The sequence below is a fragment of the Babylonia areolata genome, chromosome 5 (genome assembly GCF_041734735.1).
Source record: "Babylonia areolata isolate BAREFJ2019XMU chromosome 5, ASM4173473v1, whole genome shotgun sequence".
Classification (NCBI taxonomy): Eukaryota; Metazoa; Mollusca; class Gastropoda; order Neogastropoda; family Buccinidae; genus Babylonia; species Babylonia areolata.
The window spans coordinates 42,822,769-42,838,137 of record NC_134880.1 but is presented as its reverse complement, the minus strand read 5'-3'; the positions used below and the strand labels follow the sequence as shown (position 1 = coordinate 42,838,137).

At 46.0% G+C, this 15,369-nt stretch overlaps 1 protein-coding gene across 3 annotated transcripts in view; it reads left to right on the top strand.

The window, feature by feature from the left end:
• LOC143282481 (myogenesis-regulating glycosidase-like) overlaps positions 1-15,369 on the top strand; it is a 210,861-nt gene that overhangs the window by 7,113 nt on the left and 188,379 nt on the right. For all 3 annotated transcript variants that reach the window (XM_076588138.1, XM_076588137.1, XM_076588139.1), the window contains exon 2: positions 7,862-8,063. In XM_076588138.1, the coding sequence (XP_076444253.1) occupies positions 7,862-8,063 (202 nt within the window). The remainder of the gene's footprint in view (positions 1-7,861; positions 8,064-15,369) is intronic.

The window sequence follows — 15,369 nt, the reverse complement described above, 5'->3', positions numbered from 1 at the left end:
GTGACAGTGTCAAGAACACTTTTTTCCCCTTTCTTTCTGTAAACTGAGTGGTTTGATATTCTCTCTGCATCCCTTCATTATAGTTCTTAAGTATACATAATGTTTTAAATGATTTATATGGTTTGCATTTATGATTGCCTCATTAATGTGTGCTGCGTGTGTAACGCCGCGGAAGTACAAAATCCATGTTAAACAGCACAGTTTTAAGTGGAGAAGTAGTCCAGGGATGATTAGTCTTGTCCTTGCAAATATAACAGAGCAGCTAATCAGCCATTATCAATTAACTCTGAGAAGGGAATGATGTAATTTAGAGATGGATAGTGGAAATGAGAATGTTTTGGAGTTTGCATTCTCTGTGTGTGTGCGTGCATGCGTGCTTACGCACACGTACGCGTGTGTGTGCGCGCGTGCGCGTGCATGTGTGTGTGTGTGTGTGTGTGTGTGTGTGTGTGTGTGTGTGTGTGTGTGTGTGTGTGTGTGTGTGTGTGTGAGGGCTGCTTCTTTTAATAGATTATTTTGGCATCACCATGAGCTTCTGAGTATAATACGAGGGTCATTCAATAAATAAGGTGAATTTTTTGGTATAAGGACTTCTAATACAGATAGAAGCTTACTTTTTTTTTTTCCAACGTAGTCTCCCAGCACTGTCACACACTTTTCCCATCTGTGCACAAGCTTCCGTATTCCCTCAGCGTAAAAATCTTTGGACTGATGTCTCAGCCAGTCGCTCACAACACTTTTGACTTCATCGTCACTTTCAACACTGCTCCGTCCTTCTTTAAACAATTTAGCCCACTTGTAGACATTTTTTCGGCTGAAACATGTGGCACCATACACAGTTGACATTCTCCTATGAATTTCAACTGGTTTGCACCCTTCTGCAACCAAAAACTTGATAACTGACCGCTGTTCAATCCTGGAGCATGCTTCTTGGTCGGCCATCTTTGTTAATCGCCAAAACTCTCAAAGTTTTTTTTAATCTGCAAAACAAATTAAATCCATGTGAAAAAGAAGTAAAAAAAAAAAATAAATAAATAAAAAAGAAAGAAAAAAAGTAAGCTTCTATCTGTATTAGAAGTCCTTATACCGAAAAATTCACCTTATTTATTGAATGACCCTCGTATCTTACCAAAGGGCAGGGATTTTCATTCTTTGATAAATGTATTGCCCTTAATGACCAAGGTCTGGGTGCTAGTGTTTTGGAGAAACAGCAGAATGGTATGTTGTGTATTACATGTTTTGAAAAAGATTAAGAAAAGGGTATTCGGAATTCTTTGAAAGCATTTTTTTTTCAGTTAGAAAACAAGGGAAACAAAATTCTAAAAATATATAAGAAAAGACAACAGAACTGCCTCATAACTAAGTTAATCAACACACTCTACCCCCCGCACCCCCCTCGCCCCCAACCCATTTTTTATATCTCCGTTGCCTGACAGACTTCATTGATTACCAGGGTTTTCTTCCCAAATTCTGACAGCGAAACAGACACGTCTGCGAAGGTTCCTATAATCGAATTAGTCAGCATTAACTGGTCAACACAAAAGGCTAGGAATTGCAAATTGTTGTGAGCTTCAGAGAAAGAAGAAACAACAACAACAACAACAACAACAGAGAAGACTGAGAATTAAAGAAAACAGTTTTGAGTGGAGAGAAAGTAGAAAGTGAGAAGGCGAGAAGGGAAAGAGAATTGGAAGACAGTGAAGATAGTGACAGAGAGATGAGGAACTGGAAGGGTTGCAATGAGAACTAAGAGACAAGACGGGGTGGGTGGGTGGGGAAGATGATGCGGGGGAAGGGGAGGGAGGGGTGGTGGGGGTGGTGGAGACAGATGATAGAAAGGTTAGCGCTTGTGGTGATCGATTTTTGAAGACCTCTCTCTCTGTCTCTGTCTCTTTCTCTCTCTGCCCTTCATCTCTCTCTCTCTCTCTCTCTCTCTCTCTCTCTCTCTCCCCTCTCTCCCCTCTTTCTCTCTCTGTGTCTCTCACCATCTCTATTTCTCTACCTCTCCCTCCATCTCTCTCACACACTCTCTCTCTCTTTCTCCCCCCTCTCTCACCATCTCTCTCTCTCTCTCTCTCTCACCATCTCTGTCTCTCTACCCCTCCATCTCCCTCTCTCTCTTTCCCTCTCTCTCACCATATCCTCTCACCATCTCTGTCTCTCTACCCCTCCATCTCCCTCTCTCTCTTTCCCTCTCTCTCACCATATCCCACTCTCTCTTTCTCTACCTCTCTTTCTCCCACCATCTCTCACTCTCTCTCTCTCTCTCACTCTCTCTCACCATCTCTGTCTCTCTACCCCTCCCTCCATCTCTGTCTCACTCTCTCTTTCTCCCTCTCTTTCTGTCTCTCACCATATATATATATATATATATATATATATATATATATATATATATATATATATATATATGATATATATATGTATATATATATATATATATATATATATATATATATATATATATATATATATATATATATATATATATATTTCTCTCTGATTTCGTTTTGGTTTTGGTTTTCATCAATATTATTGCTATTGATGTATGTTGTTATTTGTATTATGAACCCCCATGTCATTAGGGCTGTAAAGCTATTGACATTAAAGTGTTCAGTGTTCAGTGTTCTGTCTCTCTACCCCTCCCTCCATCTCTCTCTCTCTCTCTTTCCCTCTCTCACCATATCTCCCACACACTCTCTCTCTCTCTCTTTCTCCCACCATCTCTCACTCTCACTCTCTCTCTCTCACTCTCTCTCTCTCTCTCTCTCTCACCATCTCTGTCTCTCTACCCCTCCCTCCATCTCTCTCTCACACTGTCTCTTTCTCACCCCTCTCTCTGTCTCTCACCATCTCTCTCTCTCTCTTTCTCTCTCACCATCTCTATCTTTCTACTTCTCCCTCCATCTCTCTCACTCTCTCTTTCTCCCACCATCTCTCACTCTCTCTTTCTCTCTCTCTCTCACTCTCTCTCTCTCACCATCTCTGTCTCTCTACCCCTCCCTCCATCTCTCTCTCACACTCTCTCTTTCTCACCCCTCTCTCTGTCTCTCACCATCTCTCTCTCTCTCTCTCTTTCTCTCTCACCATCTCTATCTCTCTACCCCTCCCTCCATCCCTTTCTCTCTCTCTCTCTTTCTCCCACCATCTCTCACTCACTCTCTCTCTTACTGTCTGTCTCTGTCTCTCTGTGGGGGATGAGGAAGGGGGGGAGGGGAGGGGAGCGATGAAACGGAACCCCATGCATTGGATAGATGTCTCCTCCTTTGGACAGCTTGTCAGTTTCCTATCCCAGTATCTCCTGTAATCTGCTCCCTTTCTCTCTCCCTCTCTCTCTCTCTCTCTCCCTTTCTCTCCCTCTCTCTCTCCCTCTCTTTTCTCTCTCTCTCTCTCTCTCTCTCTCTCTCTCTCTCTCTCTTTCTTTCTCTGTCTCTGTTTTTTGCTTTCTGTCTGTCTGTCTTTCTTACCCTTTTCTGTCTGTCGCTTTCTCACTTTCTCTGTCTCTGTCTCTGCCTTTGTCTCTGTCTGTCTGTCTGTCTGTCTTTTTCACACACACACACACACACACACACACATACATACATACACACATACACGGAGCTGTTATTTCTCCATATTATTTATTCATTGAAATTTGATTGTGATCTTGAATGTTTTGCAATAGCATTTGTTCTCTTTTGTCTCTGCGAGGGTCCTCGGCTTGATCATTAAGCCATTCGCATTCCCTGCCCCCTCCTGTCTCTGTCTCTGTCTGTGTCTCTCTGTGTCTGTCTCTGCCTCTGTCTGTCTCTCTCTCTCTCCATGGAAAAAATCGTTCGTTCGTTCTCTCTCTGTAACTGTCTGTATCTGTGTCTGTTCCTATCTATCTGCCTTTGACTCTCTCTCTGTCTCTTGTTTCTCCGCGTGTCCCTGTCCCTGTCTCTTTCTCCTTTTGATCTGTGCTGGTGGGCTGCACCCCCCACCCTCCTTGACCCCCCAACCCCCCTCACCTCCCCCCTTCACTGTCTACCAGTGGACGTGTACGAAAATGATCGTTATCCCCGCCATACAGGCTCATATAATCGGATCATTGTTAAACACACACACACACACGCACGCACACACGCACGCACGCACGCACACACACACACACACACACACACACACACACACACATTGTTCGGGACTACTGAACTTTTGGGCATAAGAGGAAATGCTCCCCCCCCCCTCCCTCCCCTCATCTCACTGCACAATCTGCCATGTCATCTCAGAGACAAATCCTGTTGACTGTCATGTTCCCCCGGGGAGGAGGGGAAGGGGAGGAGGGGGGCGGGGGGGATCAGTGGGACATCCTGACATGCTGATGACGGGGTGCTGATGGATTTGACCCCTGACACAGCAGTGCATAAACATGCCCCATCCTGTCCGCCGTCACCCCTGCTCCCCACGGTGGTAGAATGGTTGAGACACTCATCTGCCAACCAAAGTGTCCGTGAAGGTCTGGGTTCTAATCCGCTCTCGCCCTTTCTTCCAAGTTTGACTGGAAAATTAAACTGAGCGTCTGGTCATTCGGATGACACGATAAACCGAGCTCCAGTGTGCAGCGTCGAAAAAGAACCCATGGCAACAAAAGTGTTGTCCTCTGGCAAAACTGTAAAAGAAATCCACTCTGATAGGTGCACAAATATATAAGCATGCACTCAAGGCCTGACACGCGCGTTGGGTTATGCTTGCTGTCAGACATCTGCCTAGCAGATGCGGTGTAGCGTATATGGATTTGTTCGAACGCATTGACGCCTCGCTGAGAAACTGAAACTGCTCCAGTTTCAGTATCAGTTTCAGTAGCTCAAGGAGGCGTCACTGCGTTCGGACAAATCCACATACGCCACACCACATCTGTCAAGCAGATGCCTGACCAGCAGCGTAACCCAACGCGCTTAGTCAGGCCTTGAAAAAAAAAGAAGATAAAAAAAGGTGAATAAATAATAGATAAGCTTACATAAATAAATAAATAATAATTATAATGTAAAAAAAGGTAGTAGTGATAATAATAATAATAATAAAGAAATAAATAAACTGCTCCCCATCTCGCTATCTACGACTTCAACTCTATTCTGGTTTTTAGCATGCTGATGATTATTGAAATACTCCACAGTTGGCCATCGCTCTTTTTCCTGTCTCTGGTCGTACTCTGGGAACAAGCTGCATCTTTCGCTTCATCAGATCTCTGCACTCAGCTCCAGCAGGTCTGGCCTTACCGCCCACTTCTGTCCTAGAAAGTTCCTCCCTCTCCTCCCCCTTTTCCTGCGTATAGTTAGTTTTGACTTTCCATCTACATGTATTTGTGATTTTGTTTGATTCAAAGTTAGCATGCGTTTGAATGACTGGTACGAAAGCGCCTTGATTTGACTACGCACAAGATTCATTTATGACGATGATGATGACGATGATGGTGATGACGAGCCAGTTATCTGTAGTATATTTTTGTTTTTGTTTTTGTGTAGGAGAGGAGGAGAGGGGGGGGGGGTGGGGGGGTTGAGTAGAAGAGAGAGGTGTGTGAGGTGAACAACCCCCTGCCAACAGTTGGGTGTGCTGTGGACCCTGTATTGTGCCACTGAAGACCTTGACCCTTCTCTCAGGGCAACTTCTTCTTCAGCTTTCAAACTCCCACTTTCTTCGTGTGCAAGTGGGCTTTTACATGTTCATCCTTTTTCTTTCGTTCTTTCTTTCTTCTTTTTGTTCTTCGTTCTTTCTTTCTTTCTTTTTTTTCTTTCTTTTTCTTTTTGTTTTTTGCAGCCACACTCCGTTTTCGGGAGTGTAGGTATGATAGTCATTCGCGTTCGACTATTACCGTCAGCACAGCAGAGGAGGTGACTATTGTCCCGACTGTCTGGGCTAATATTTGATTATAGTGGAAAATGTCTTGCCTATATTACATCCCCACTCTCTCGGCCAAGAGGGTTTAGGACAGTCGGTGATGGGATTGTTCCCAAAGGCCAACTAGCGCCGAAGACTGCAGCACTTAGAGCCAGTGTAATTTCAATGCTGGGAATGTTCATGTTTCCATAAGCCACCATACGCTGACAGGGATGACGCGGTCTTTTAGCATGCACATTGTTTGATCTTCCGCTCGCCTATACACACATAAAGGATCTTCAGGCACTAGCAGGTCTGCACATCTGTTGACTTGTGAGATCGAAAAGAAAAAGTCTCCACCCCAGCTTAACTCACCAAGTGCCATGATCGGGATTTGTTCCCTGGATCTTCAGATTGAAAGTCCAGCGCTTTATCCACTTCGTTGGTGTGCCCATTGACCAGATACTTCGGTAACAGCTATTTCGTGGAAGGTATTTGAGAGTGTTGATCAGTCAGTTTCCTGAACATTCTCTCCACAGGTGTCTGTATCCATCAGGCCTGGTTTGACATCAGGGTTTATGATCAAGCAAGGAAGCATGCAGTAGGCTTTATTGTCAGGCAAGGCAGTATGCAATATTGGGTTGTCACGTCATCTCCAGTCAACGTGGATCTCCATGGGAAGTAATGTTCATCCTCATTGTCGTCAGCACCTTGAAGAAAGCTGTCCCTGAGCCTGAACGTTATATCTGTATGCATGCTCACATGTTGACTCCTTAGCGGGGTGTACCGACGTTGTCCTGTCAAGGTCACATCTTGGATATTTAATCCATCAGCTTCCCAGGAAATATGTTTCGTCTGTTTTTGTTGTTTTCTTTCTGCTGGTTTCAGCGTGGCATGAACTACTTGGATTATTGCTTTGTCTTCTTTTATTTCTGTTTTATTTTTATTAATATTTATTTATTTATTTATTTTGCTGGTCCATTCTCTGTTTACTATATCGAACTCCCATTTAACAGTATTACACATGGAACTATCAGTATTGGTTGCCTTCAGGCCACGCACCAGAGGAGAAACAGCACTGTTGGCTGTACATTGAGTATTCCGGCTGTAGCACTCGCTTCTACACTGAGCGGCACTTGCCAAAATCAGTGGACAAATCGCTTGCTTCTGGCACACCCCCCTAAGGGCCAGTCCGCTGCTGTCGTGAACTATCTGACTGATGAATTCAGAGCAGACAGGCACTGGTCTGAAGAATGGCCCCTCCGTTTCTAATTTCCCTTTTGTCTCCTAGACAAGCGGAGGGCCAGTTAATTCTTCCTTCCCCTCGTTGGGATCAAGCGGGGGCCGAGGGCGGGGGGTGGGGGTCAGTGTGTGGACATGTTTATGGGTTGCGTGCAGGGCTTGACGACAGGGGTTGGGTGTGTGTGTGTGTTGGGGGGTGGTGGTGGTGGTGGTCTATGATGGTGGCGTCTTTATGGGACACGTCTGTTGTGGGTCCCTTTTCGGGGTCTCTGTAGGGAGATCTGCGGAGGGCATGTTTATGGCAGGGTCGTAATGGTCTGGTTGAGAGATCCACAATGCTTTTTTTCTCTCTATATATTTTTTGTTGTTGTTTTTTCAAATAAAGTCACGGTGGTAAATTTGGAGGAAGGGGTGTCTGCGTGTTGTCAACGTCTTTAAAGGGGTAACTGCACTGGGTGGAAGAGAGAAAGGGGTGGGGGTGTATGGGGAGGGATAGTTGGAGGTGAGTGGACAAGGCTTCTTTGAAGATGGGTTATAGAGCTGATGACGACGACGACGTCCCCGACGACGATGATGATGATGACGATGACGACAACGATGATGATGGTGATGATGATGAGAAAGAGGGGGAGGAGGAGAACGATGAGAACGATGATGATGATGACAACAATTACTATGATGATGACGATAGTGATGACGACGATGACGATGGTGATGATAACGACGACAACGACGACGACAATGAGGACGATGAGGACGATGATGATGTCTGGCTACTGTGCAGGCTGGAGGAGGAAGAAGAAACCCTGCTGAAGGACAGTGACACGCAGGAGGAGAGCTGCGCGGCGGGCCACTGCGCCAGCGACACGTGCAACATGTTCCGCTCGCGGCCCGACCAGGACAAGGGGGCGGCGGGGGGCCGCCACAAGGACGTCAACATCCCGCTGGTCAGGGACAGGGACAGCGATGAGGCCGCCGCCGTCAAGGTCAGGGACATTAGGCCTCTGTGGGGGGTGGGGGGCGTTGTGGGAAGTGTTCGTGTGTGTGTGTAGGGAGGGGTCGGGGGGCGGGGCGGAGGGGGGGGCGGTTGTCGGGAGAGGGTGGTGGGGGAGCGTTCGTGGACAAGGCTTCTTTGAAGATAGGTTATAGAGCTGATGACGACGGGGTGGGATGGGGTGGGTGGGTGGGAGTGTTCGTGTGTGTGTGTGTGTGTGTGAGGGGGAATGGGGATTGGTTGGTGAAGGGGAGTGTTCGTGTGTGTGTGCGCGTGTGTGTTGGGAGTTGCAGGGGAGACTATGCTTTGCTTGTCTTGTGTTGGGACTCGCGTGTGTGATCAAAGTTTGAGGTCTAGGTAATGAGCCTCTCTCTCTCTCTCTCTCTCTCTCTCTCTCTCTCTCTCTCTCTCTCTCTCTCTCTCTCGTGTGTGTGTGTGTGTGTGTGTGGTGTGGTGTGGCAAGCTTTGCCGTTGGCATTTTCTCGGCCACTACAACTGGCACAGAAACCAAACTTAGCAGGATGACAGGTTTGAAGAAAACATTTGTCTTCCGCTTTATGACGATGTGATAGGCAGGGTGAGAGGTCAAAGATCGAGGTCGTTTACCCATTCATAAAAATGATGGAAGGCAACGAGGAGGAGGAGGAATGACAACCACGAATGTAACGTTTGTTCTTTTTTTTTTTAAGAAATATTTTCCCTTCATATATTTACTTTTTTTTATGCAGTGCATATGACTATTTGTGGGGGGTTTTGTGTGTTTTTTTTTCTGTATAAAAACAATGTTGTGTTGTTGTTTTCCTGCTTTATACTTTAAATAACGTTTAATAACAAGTAATATTATTAATAATTACAAATACAATTTTTGTATGTCCGCCTGTATGTATGAAATGTATGTATGCATTCATTAAATGTTAAACTTGAAAAAAAAGAGGGAAAAAAAGAGAAAAAGATCGAGGTCGTTAATTGGCAATTTTTTTTGGGGGGGAAAAGCCTGATTTTATGATATATCAAACTTGGTATTTTGACTGGTCATAGGTAAAGCGTAATCCTTAAAGAAATCAAAGGTCAGTGAGTGATTATGGTGATGATAAAACCCATGTAAGGAAACAAGGTCCGGAGCCAAAGATGAAGGTCATAACATAAAAGAATGTAGAAGCATGACAGAACTCGGGTTTTTCATCCAATGTTCACTGAGTGCGGTATAGTGATTTGTTTTGGGCCAGAACTTAAGACGTTTTGTCAATGAAAAGGTCAGAGGTAAGGGTCACATTTGTGTGTGTGTGGATGTTTTGCCCGATAACCTGTTTGACAGTGTCGTTTCTCGTGATTCCTTTGTCGGGGGAAGTGGGAATCACACGTGAGTCCTGAAAGGCTTGCCTCTCGTGTAGCTGCTTTGTGTCGCACTGTGGTAGGGGAGCCAAAGGGTAGATAATAGGCAGCCGTGGAGGTGAGAGATTGTCTTCCTTTTTGCGGACACTTCAGGACAACTCGGGGCTGCTTTGTGTGCCCCGTGGTGGCGCTATTGGCAAGGGAGAAAATCTGATTCAGTAGTTACTTCCCTGTTAGTTTTCTGAAGCCTGGCTTCTGCCAGACTGTGGCATTGCTGCTCGGGTTCAGTTTGTTTCAGTTTTCAAGGAGGTGTCAAAGTGTGCAGATGGATCCATATACGCCACTCCACACCTGCTGTTTGGGGGGGTGGGGGATGGGAGGGGAGGGGGGGGGAAGAACAGATGCTTGACCTTCGCATGAACCCAACGTGCTGGTCAGGCCTAGAGAGCCTGCCTGCTGCTCAGTGAACGAAGAGAAATGGATACAGGCGTCAGACTGTGAAGTTGTCAGTGGTGGTTTACGACGTATAAAGTGCAACGTATGTACATGTACTTTTAACCTGAAAAGAAGGAAAATGCTTGGTTTGAAAACAAAAAAACAAAAAGTTTGATTGAAGGCAAAATGGAAAAAAAAAACCTCAAAGGATATTTTTGTCTTGCTCTTTTGTTGCTTTTTAGATCTTACTTTTCTTCTTTTTCTTTAAGCAGATGTGGCATTGCGCAATGGATCAATCTGCACGCTTTTATGCCTTATTGAAGCTGAAACTGGAACCCAGTTTTCTTTCAAATCAAGCCACTTGCTTTCTCAGTACCTGTCTCATTACCTGTCTCAGTACCTGTCTTCTTTCTTTGCTTTGATCTTACAGACTGAGGGACAGAGTGGACTGTAGGGGACAGCTGTGAGAGAGTGACCACAACACAGTCTGTAGGGGACAGCTGTGAGAGAGTGACCACAACATTGTCTGTAGGGGACAGCTGTGAGAGAGTGACCACAACACTGTAGGGGACAGCTGTGAGACAGTGATCACATCAGTCTGTAGGGGACAGCTGTGAGAGTGACCACAACACAGTCTGTAGGGGACAGCTGTGAGAGTGACCACAACACTGTAGGGGACAGCTGTGAGAGTGACCACAACACTGTAGGGGACAGCTGTGAGAGAGTGACCACAACACTGTAGGGGACAGCTGTGAGAGAGTGACCACAACACTGTAGGGGACAGCTGTGAGAGAGTGACCACAACACAGTCTGTAGGGGACAGCTGTGAGAGAGTGACCACAACACAGTCTGTAGAGGACAGCTGTGAGAGTGACCACAACACAGTCTGTAGGGGACAGCTGTGAGAGAGTGACCACAACACAGTCTGTAGGGGACAGCTGTGAGAGAGTGACCACAACACAGTCTGTAGGGGACAGCTGTGAGAGAGTGACCACATCACTGTAAAGGACAGCTGTGAGAGAGTGACCACAACACAGTCTGTAGGGGACAGCTGTGAGAGAGTGACCACAACACTGTAGGGGACAGCTGTGAGAGAGTGACCACATCACTGTAGGGGACAGCTGTGAGAGTGTGACCACATCACAGTCTGTAGGGGACTGCTGTGAGAGTGACCACAACACAGTCTGTAGAGGACAGCTGCGACAGAGTGACCACAACACAGTCTATAGGGGACAGCTGTGAGAGAGTGACCACAACACAGTCTGTAGGGGACAGCTGTGAGAGAGTGACCACAACATAGTCTGTAGGGGACAGCTGTGAGAGTGACCACATCACTGTAGGGGACAGCTGTGAGAGAGTGACCACAACACAGTCTGTAGGGGACAGCTGTGAGAGAGTGACCACAACACAGTCTGTAGGGGACAGCTGTGAGAGAGTGACCACAACACAGTCTGTAGGGGACAGCTGTGAGAGAGTGACCACAACACAGTCTATAGGGGACAGCTGTGAGAGAGTGACCACAACATTGTAGGGGACAGCTGTGAGAGTGACCACAACACAGTCTATAGGGGACAGCTGTGAGAGAGTGACCACAACACTGTAGGGGACAGCTGTGAGAGTGACCACAACACTGTAGGGGACAGCTGTGAGAGAGTGACCACAACACTGTAGGGGACAGCTGTGAGAGAGTGACCACAACACTGTAGGGGACAGCTGTGAGAGAGTGACCACAACACAGTCTATAGGGGACAGCTGTGAGAGAGTGACCACAACATTGTAGGGGACAGCTGTGAGAGTGACCACAACACAGTCTTCAGACGCTTAGAGAGTGACCCACTGTAGGTGACATTGGGCTAACTACAACCTGTAGACAAAGGGGGGTCAATCAAGTTGCAGGACCTTGAGAGATGAAGAACAACACTGTAAAGGACAGTTGTATAAGAAATGACAACAACAATACTGTAAGGGGATCACTTTATGTAGTGTCCAATACACGTAGGGACACCATAGAGTGAACACATACAACAGGAAAACATGTTGAAGGTGACCATCACAAATGTTAACAGCTGTACGAGGCTAATCCATATGTAGTGGTGTTACGTGTTATTAGATTTGATTTCCTAACCTGTAGGGGACAGCTTTGAATGATGGCCAACAACACTGTAACAGCTTTGAGTGAGATGAACAAATACGCAGTCAGTGGGGTACAGCTGTAGAAGTGAAAGTGTGGTCTGCTGTAAATGTGCCATCGTCAAGGGACAATGAAAATAACAAAATGATCTTACTGCTGTAATGACCCCATCACTGTATGGACACTGTGAGGAGTGACCACAACACAGTAAGGACCTCGAGAGTCCACAAACCATTTTATAAACTTTAAATAACACTAAGGTAGGGGACACTCTGAAGGTACATATCTCTGTCCATTTAGGGACAGCTGAAAAACATCCGTTGTAGGACAGCTTTAAAGGAAAATTAGGGAAGCAAGAATACCACATCACTTATTTAGACAGCTGTGAAAAGACCAACATCTGTAACAGTGCTGAAGAGTACCACATCTTAGGCCTTAGAAGTCCCTGACTCAGGGACACTGAAGTACCAAACATTTAACTGGAGAAGGAACATCGATTAAAGCTTTACGACCAGTACAAACACTTAGGCAAGCTGCTGAAGTACACAATGTATGGGACAGCTGTCGTGCCACAACACAGTTGTAGGGGACGCTTGAGAGTAGTGACCAAACTTGAGGGACATGTGAGAGTGAACAAAAGTCTATAATATGAGAGAGGACCCTTCCAGAGACACTCGTATGCCCACGTATGTAGGGCAGTGTAAGATGACCACAACACTTTATGGCAAAGTGTGAGAGAGTTACCAATCAAGGGGCAGCTTCAAGGGACCACATACTCTGCTGTAGGGGACACTGTGATAGAGTACACAATAACTTAAATTAAGAGTGATCACATTAGTTGGCCAGTGTGAGAGATTTGAATTATCTGTTTGGACCCTTTGGTGACCTACACATTGGGACAGCTGTTCTGAAGGCCACCTAGTCGTAGGGATCATGTAAAGTGTTAATACGTAGGGACTCAGTCTTTTAGACAGTACCACAACCAGTAGTTGACCACTGTGAAATGAACCCGTTACAGTATGTGGGACTGCTGTAGGAGGGAACATACAAGTTTAGGGGCAGCTGTGGAGTGACACCAACATTCTAGTGGTTTTCTCTTGAGGAGTGCAAGATCAGTCTTCTGGTGGTGCTTGAAAAGATGTGACCAATGTACCTTGTGCAATGGAAAGTTGACCAAACAATATTAACTGGGAGAATGACCATCATAGTCGTAGGAAGTGAGAGAAGTGACCACAAACACAGGTCTTGAATTGCACATCACGTGGGGCGTGTGGGTTGCTCCAAGTGTGGGAACGCTGTGCTGAGAGTGGACCAAATCCATGTGAGGTAATGACGTAGAGGGAAAATCCAGTCTTCACGGGAAACAGGCAATGACAGTCAGTAAAGCTGTAGAGGAGACCACACAGTGGGACGGGGAAGGACCACCACTTACAAGCTGTGGGAAATTGCTTGGCGGTCCCAACAAGTCGAGTAGGGCACAGCTGTGAGAGGACCACTAACACTGAGGGACAAGCTCAGAGAGGAAGTGAACAAACACATCAACTTAGAGAAGCTGTGAAAGTACACATGATTTAGGACAGTAGCTGAGAAATGTGAACAAACATCTGCATGGGACAACTGGAGAGACTGAACATCACTGTGGGGACAGCGTGAGAAGTGACTGCACCACTGACTTTTAGCGGAAAAAGCGGAGAGAGTGGACGTAGGACGCGAGAGAGTGCCACAAACGTAGGGGACATGATGAGAAGACTGGCAAATCAATGAAGAGATAGACAGATTAGAGGAGTTTTCGCGGAGAGACAACCTTAGATTGTTCGGCATTCCTCCCTTAAGTCCGAGTGAAAAAGAGGACTATGATTCATGTGCCAGAGCAGTATGTGAGGTGCTCAACAAGGTAGAAGAGAAGAGAGAGTGGACAGAAGAAGACATAGTGCGGGCACATCGAGTGGGACAGGCAAAGCCAGGAGAACCAAAGACAATGATCGTTAAGTTTAAGCGTTGGAGAGACAAAATGATGCTGATCAAAGACAGACAGTTGAGAACAAAGTTAGAGGATAGAGGGGTGAGAGTGGCAAACGACTTGACCAGGAGACAAGCAGGCATGGTAGCGGCAGCAAAGAGAGAAGGGAAGGTGGCGTTCTTTGTGAGGGGAAAGCTGACGATCGGGCCTCGCAGACCAGATTCCAGGCATCATGCTGAAGGGACGGCTGGTTCCAGTGCTGTACCACAGAGCAACATCAGTCCCACCCCCACCCCTAGCCCCACCCGCACCCGCTATGGCCTTGATCACAGTCACCCCTCCCTTCTCCCCACCCAGGAATTCCCACCTATCGTCACTGGTGACGTCAGTCGAAAGGGTTCCCCGCCATGTGACCGGGCTGCAGCCAATGGCAGTGGCGTCTCAACAGGTCGGACTCGTGACGACAACACGGACCCCGCTCCACGTGCAGCTGACCGAAGTGACACCGGTGACAGCGCTCACTCCCGCAGTGACAGCAGCACGCGTGTTGGCAGGCAGGGCGTGGGGCATCGTTCAGTTGGTGGTTCAAGCTTGACGGGCAGAGGTGGACAGCAAGCAGGTATCCATGGTTACTTGAGAGGGCAGCCCCGTCATCTGAACAAGTCACCTGCTGGGAGCAGTGGCCGGACTTTGCGGTCGAACAGTTGTAAATAGGACAGGCCTGATCATCAAGTGTCGGAATTAACATTTCTGAATTATAATGTAGAAAATTTGTACAGCAAACTTACAGACGTTTCTTTCGTGAATTTTATTACTAACTATGATTTCGTGTGTCTGACAGAGACGTTCGTGAATGATTCATTTGATTTTAGTTCAATCTTTATTGATTATATAAAATTCAGTGCCCCTGCGAAAAAAATATCAGCTCATGGAAGACATTCAGGAGGGGTTTTATTACTGATAAGAAAGCAATTTGCTCAGTTTGTTAAAGAAATTCAGTTAAATTGTGACAATGTGGTGGTTGTGCATATTGATAAATGTGTGTTTGGTGTTGATAAAGATGTTGTTCTTGTTGCCTGCTATGTTGTGCCTGAGGGTGGGCCAGCTTACATTCACACACAATTAAAAGATGGAATTCTTATCTTAGAAGAAAATATTTTAGAATCAGTTCGCAATGATAATGTTTATTTTGTTGTCTGTGGAGATTTGAATGCCAGGACAGGTAATGAGCAACCCAAAGAGGAACAAATGGTTAGTTATATACAGAGTATGGATGATGATAATGATGATGATGATTATGTTTGTGGAAAGCGTTGTTCGAAAGACACAGTTATTAACAGTTTTGGCAAATCCTTGTTAGATTTTTGTTTTTTGTTTGATCTTTTCATCATGAATGGATCCTGTATTACTGATTCAGAGGGAGAATTTACTTTTGTATCT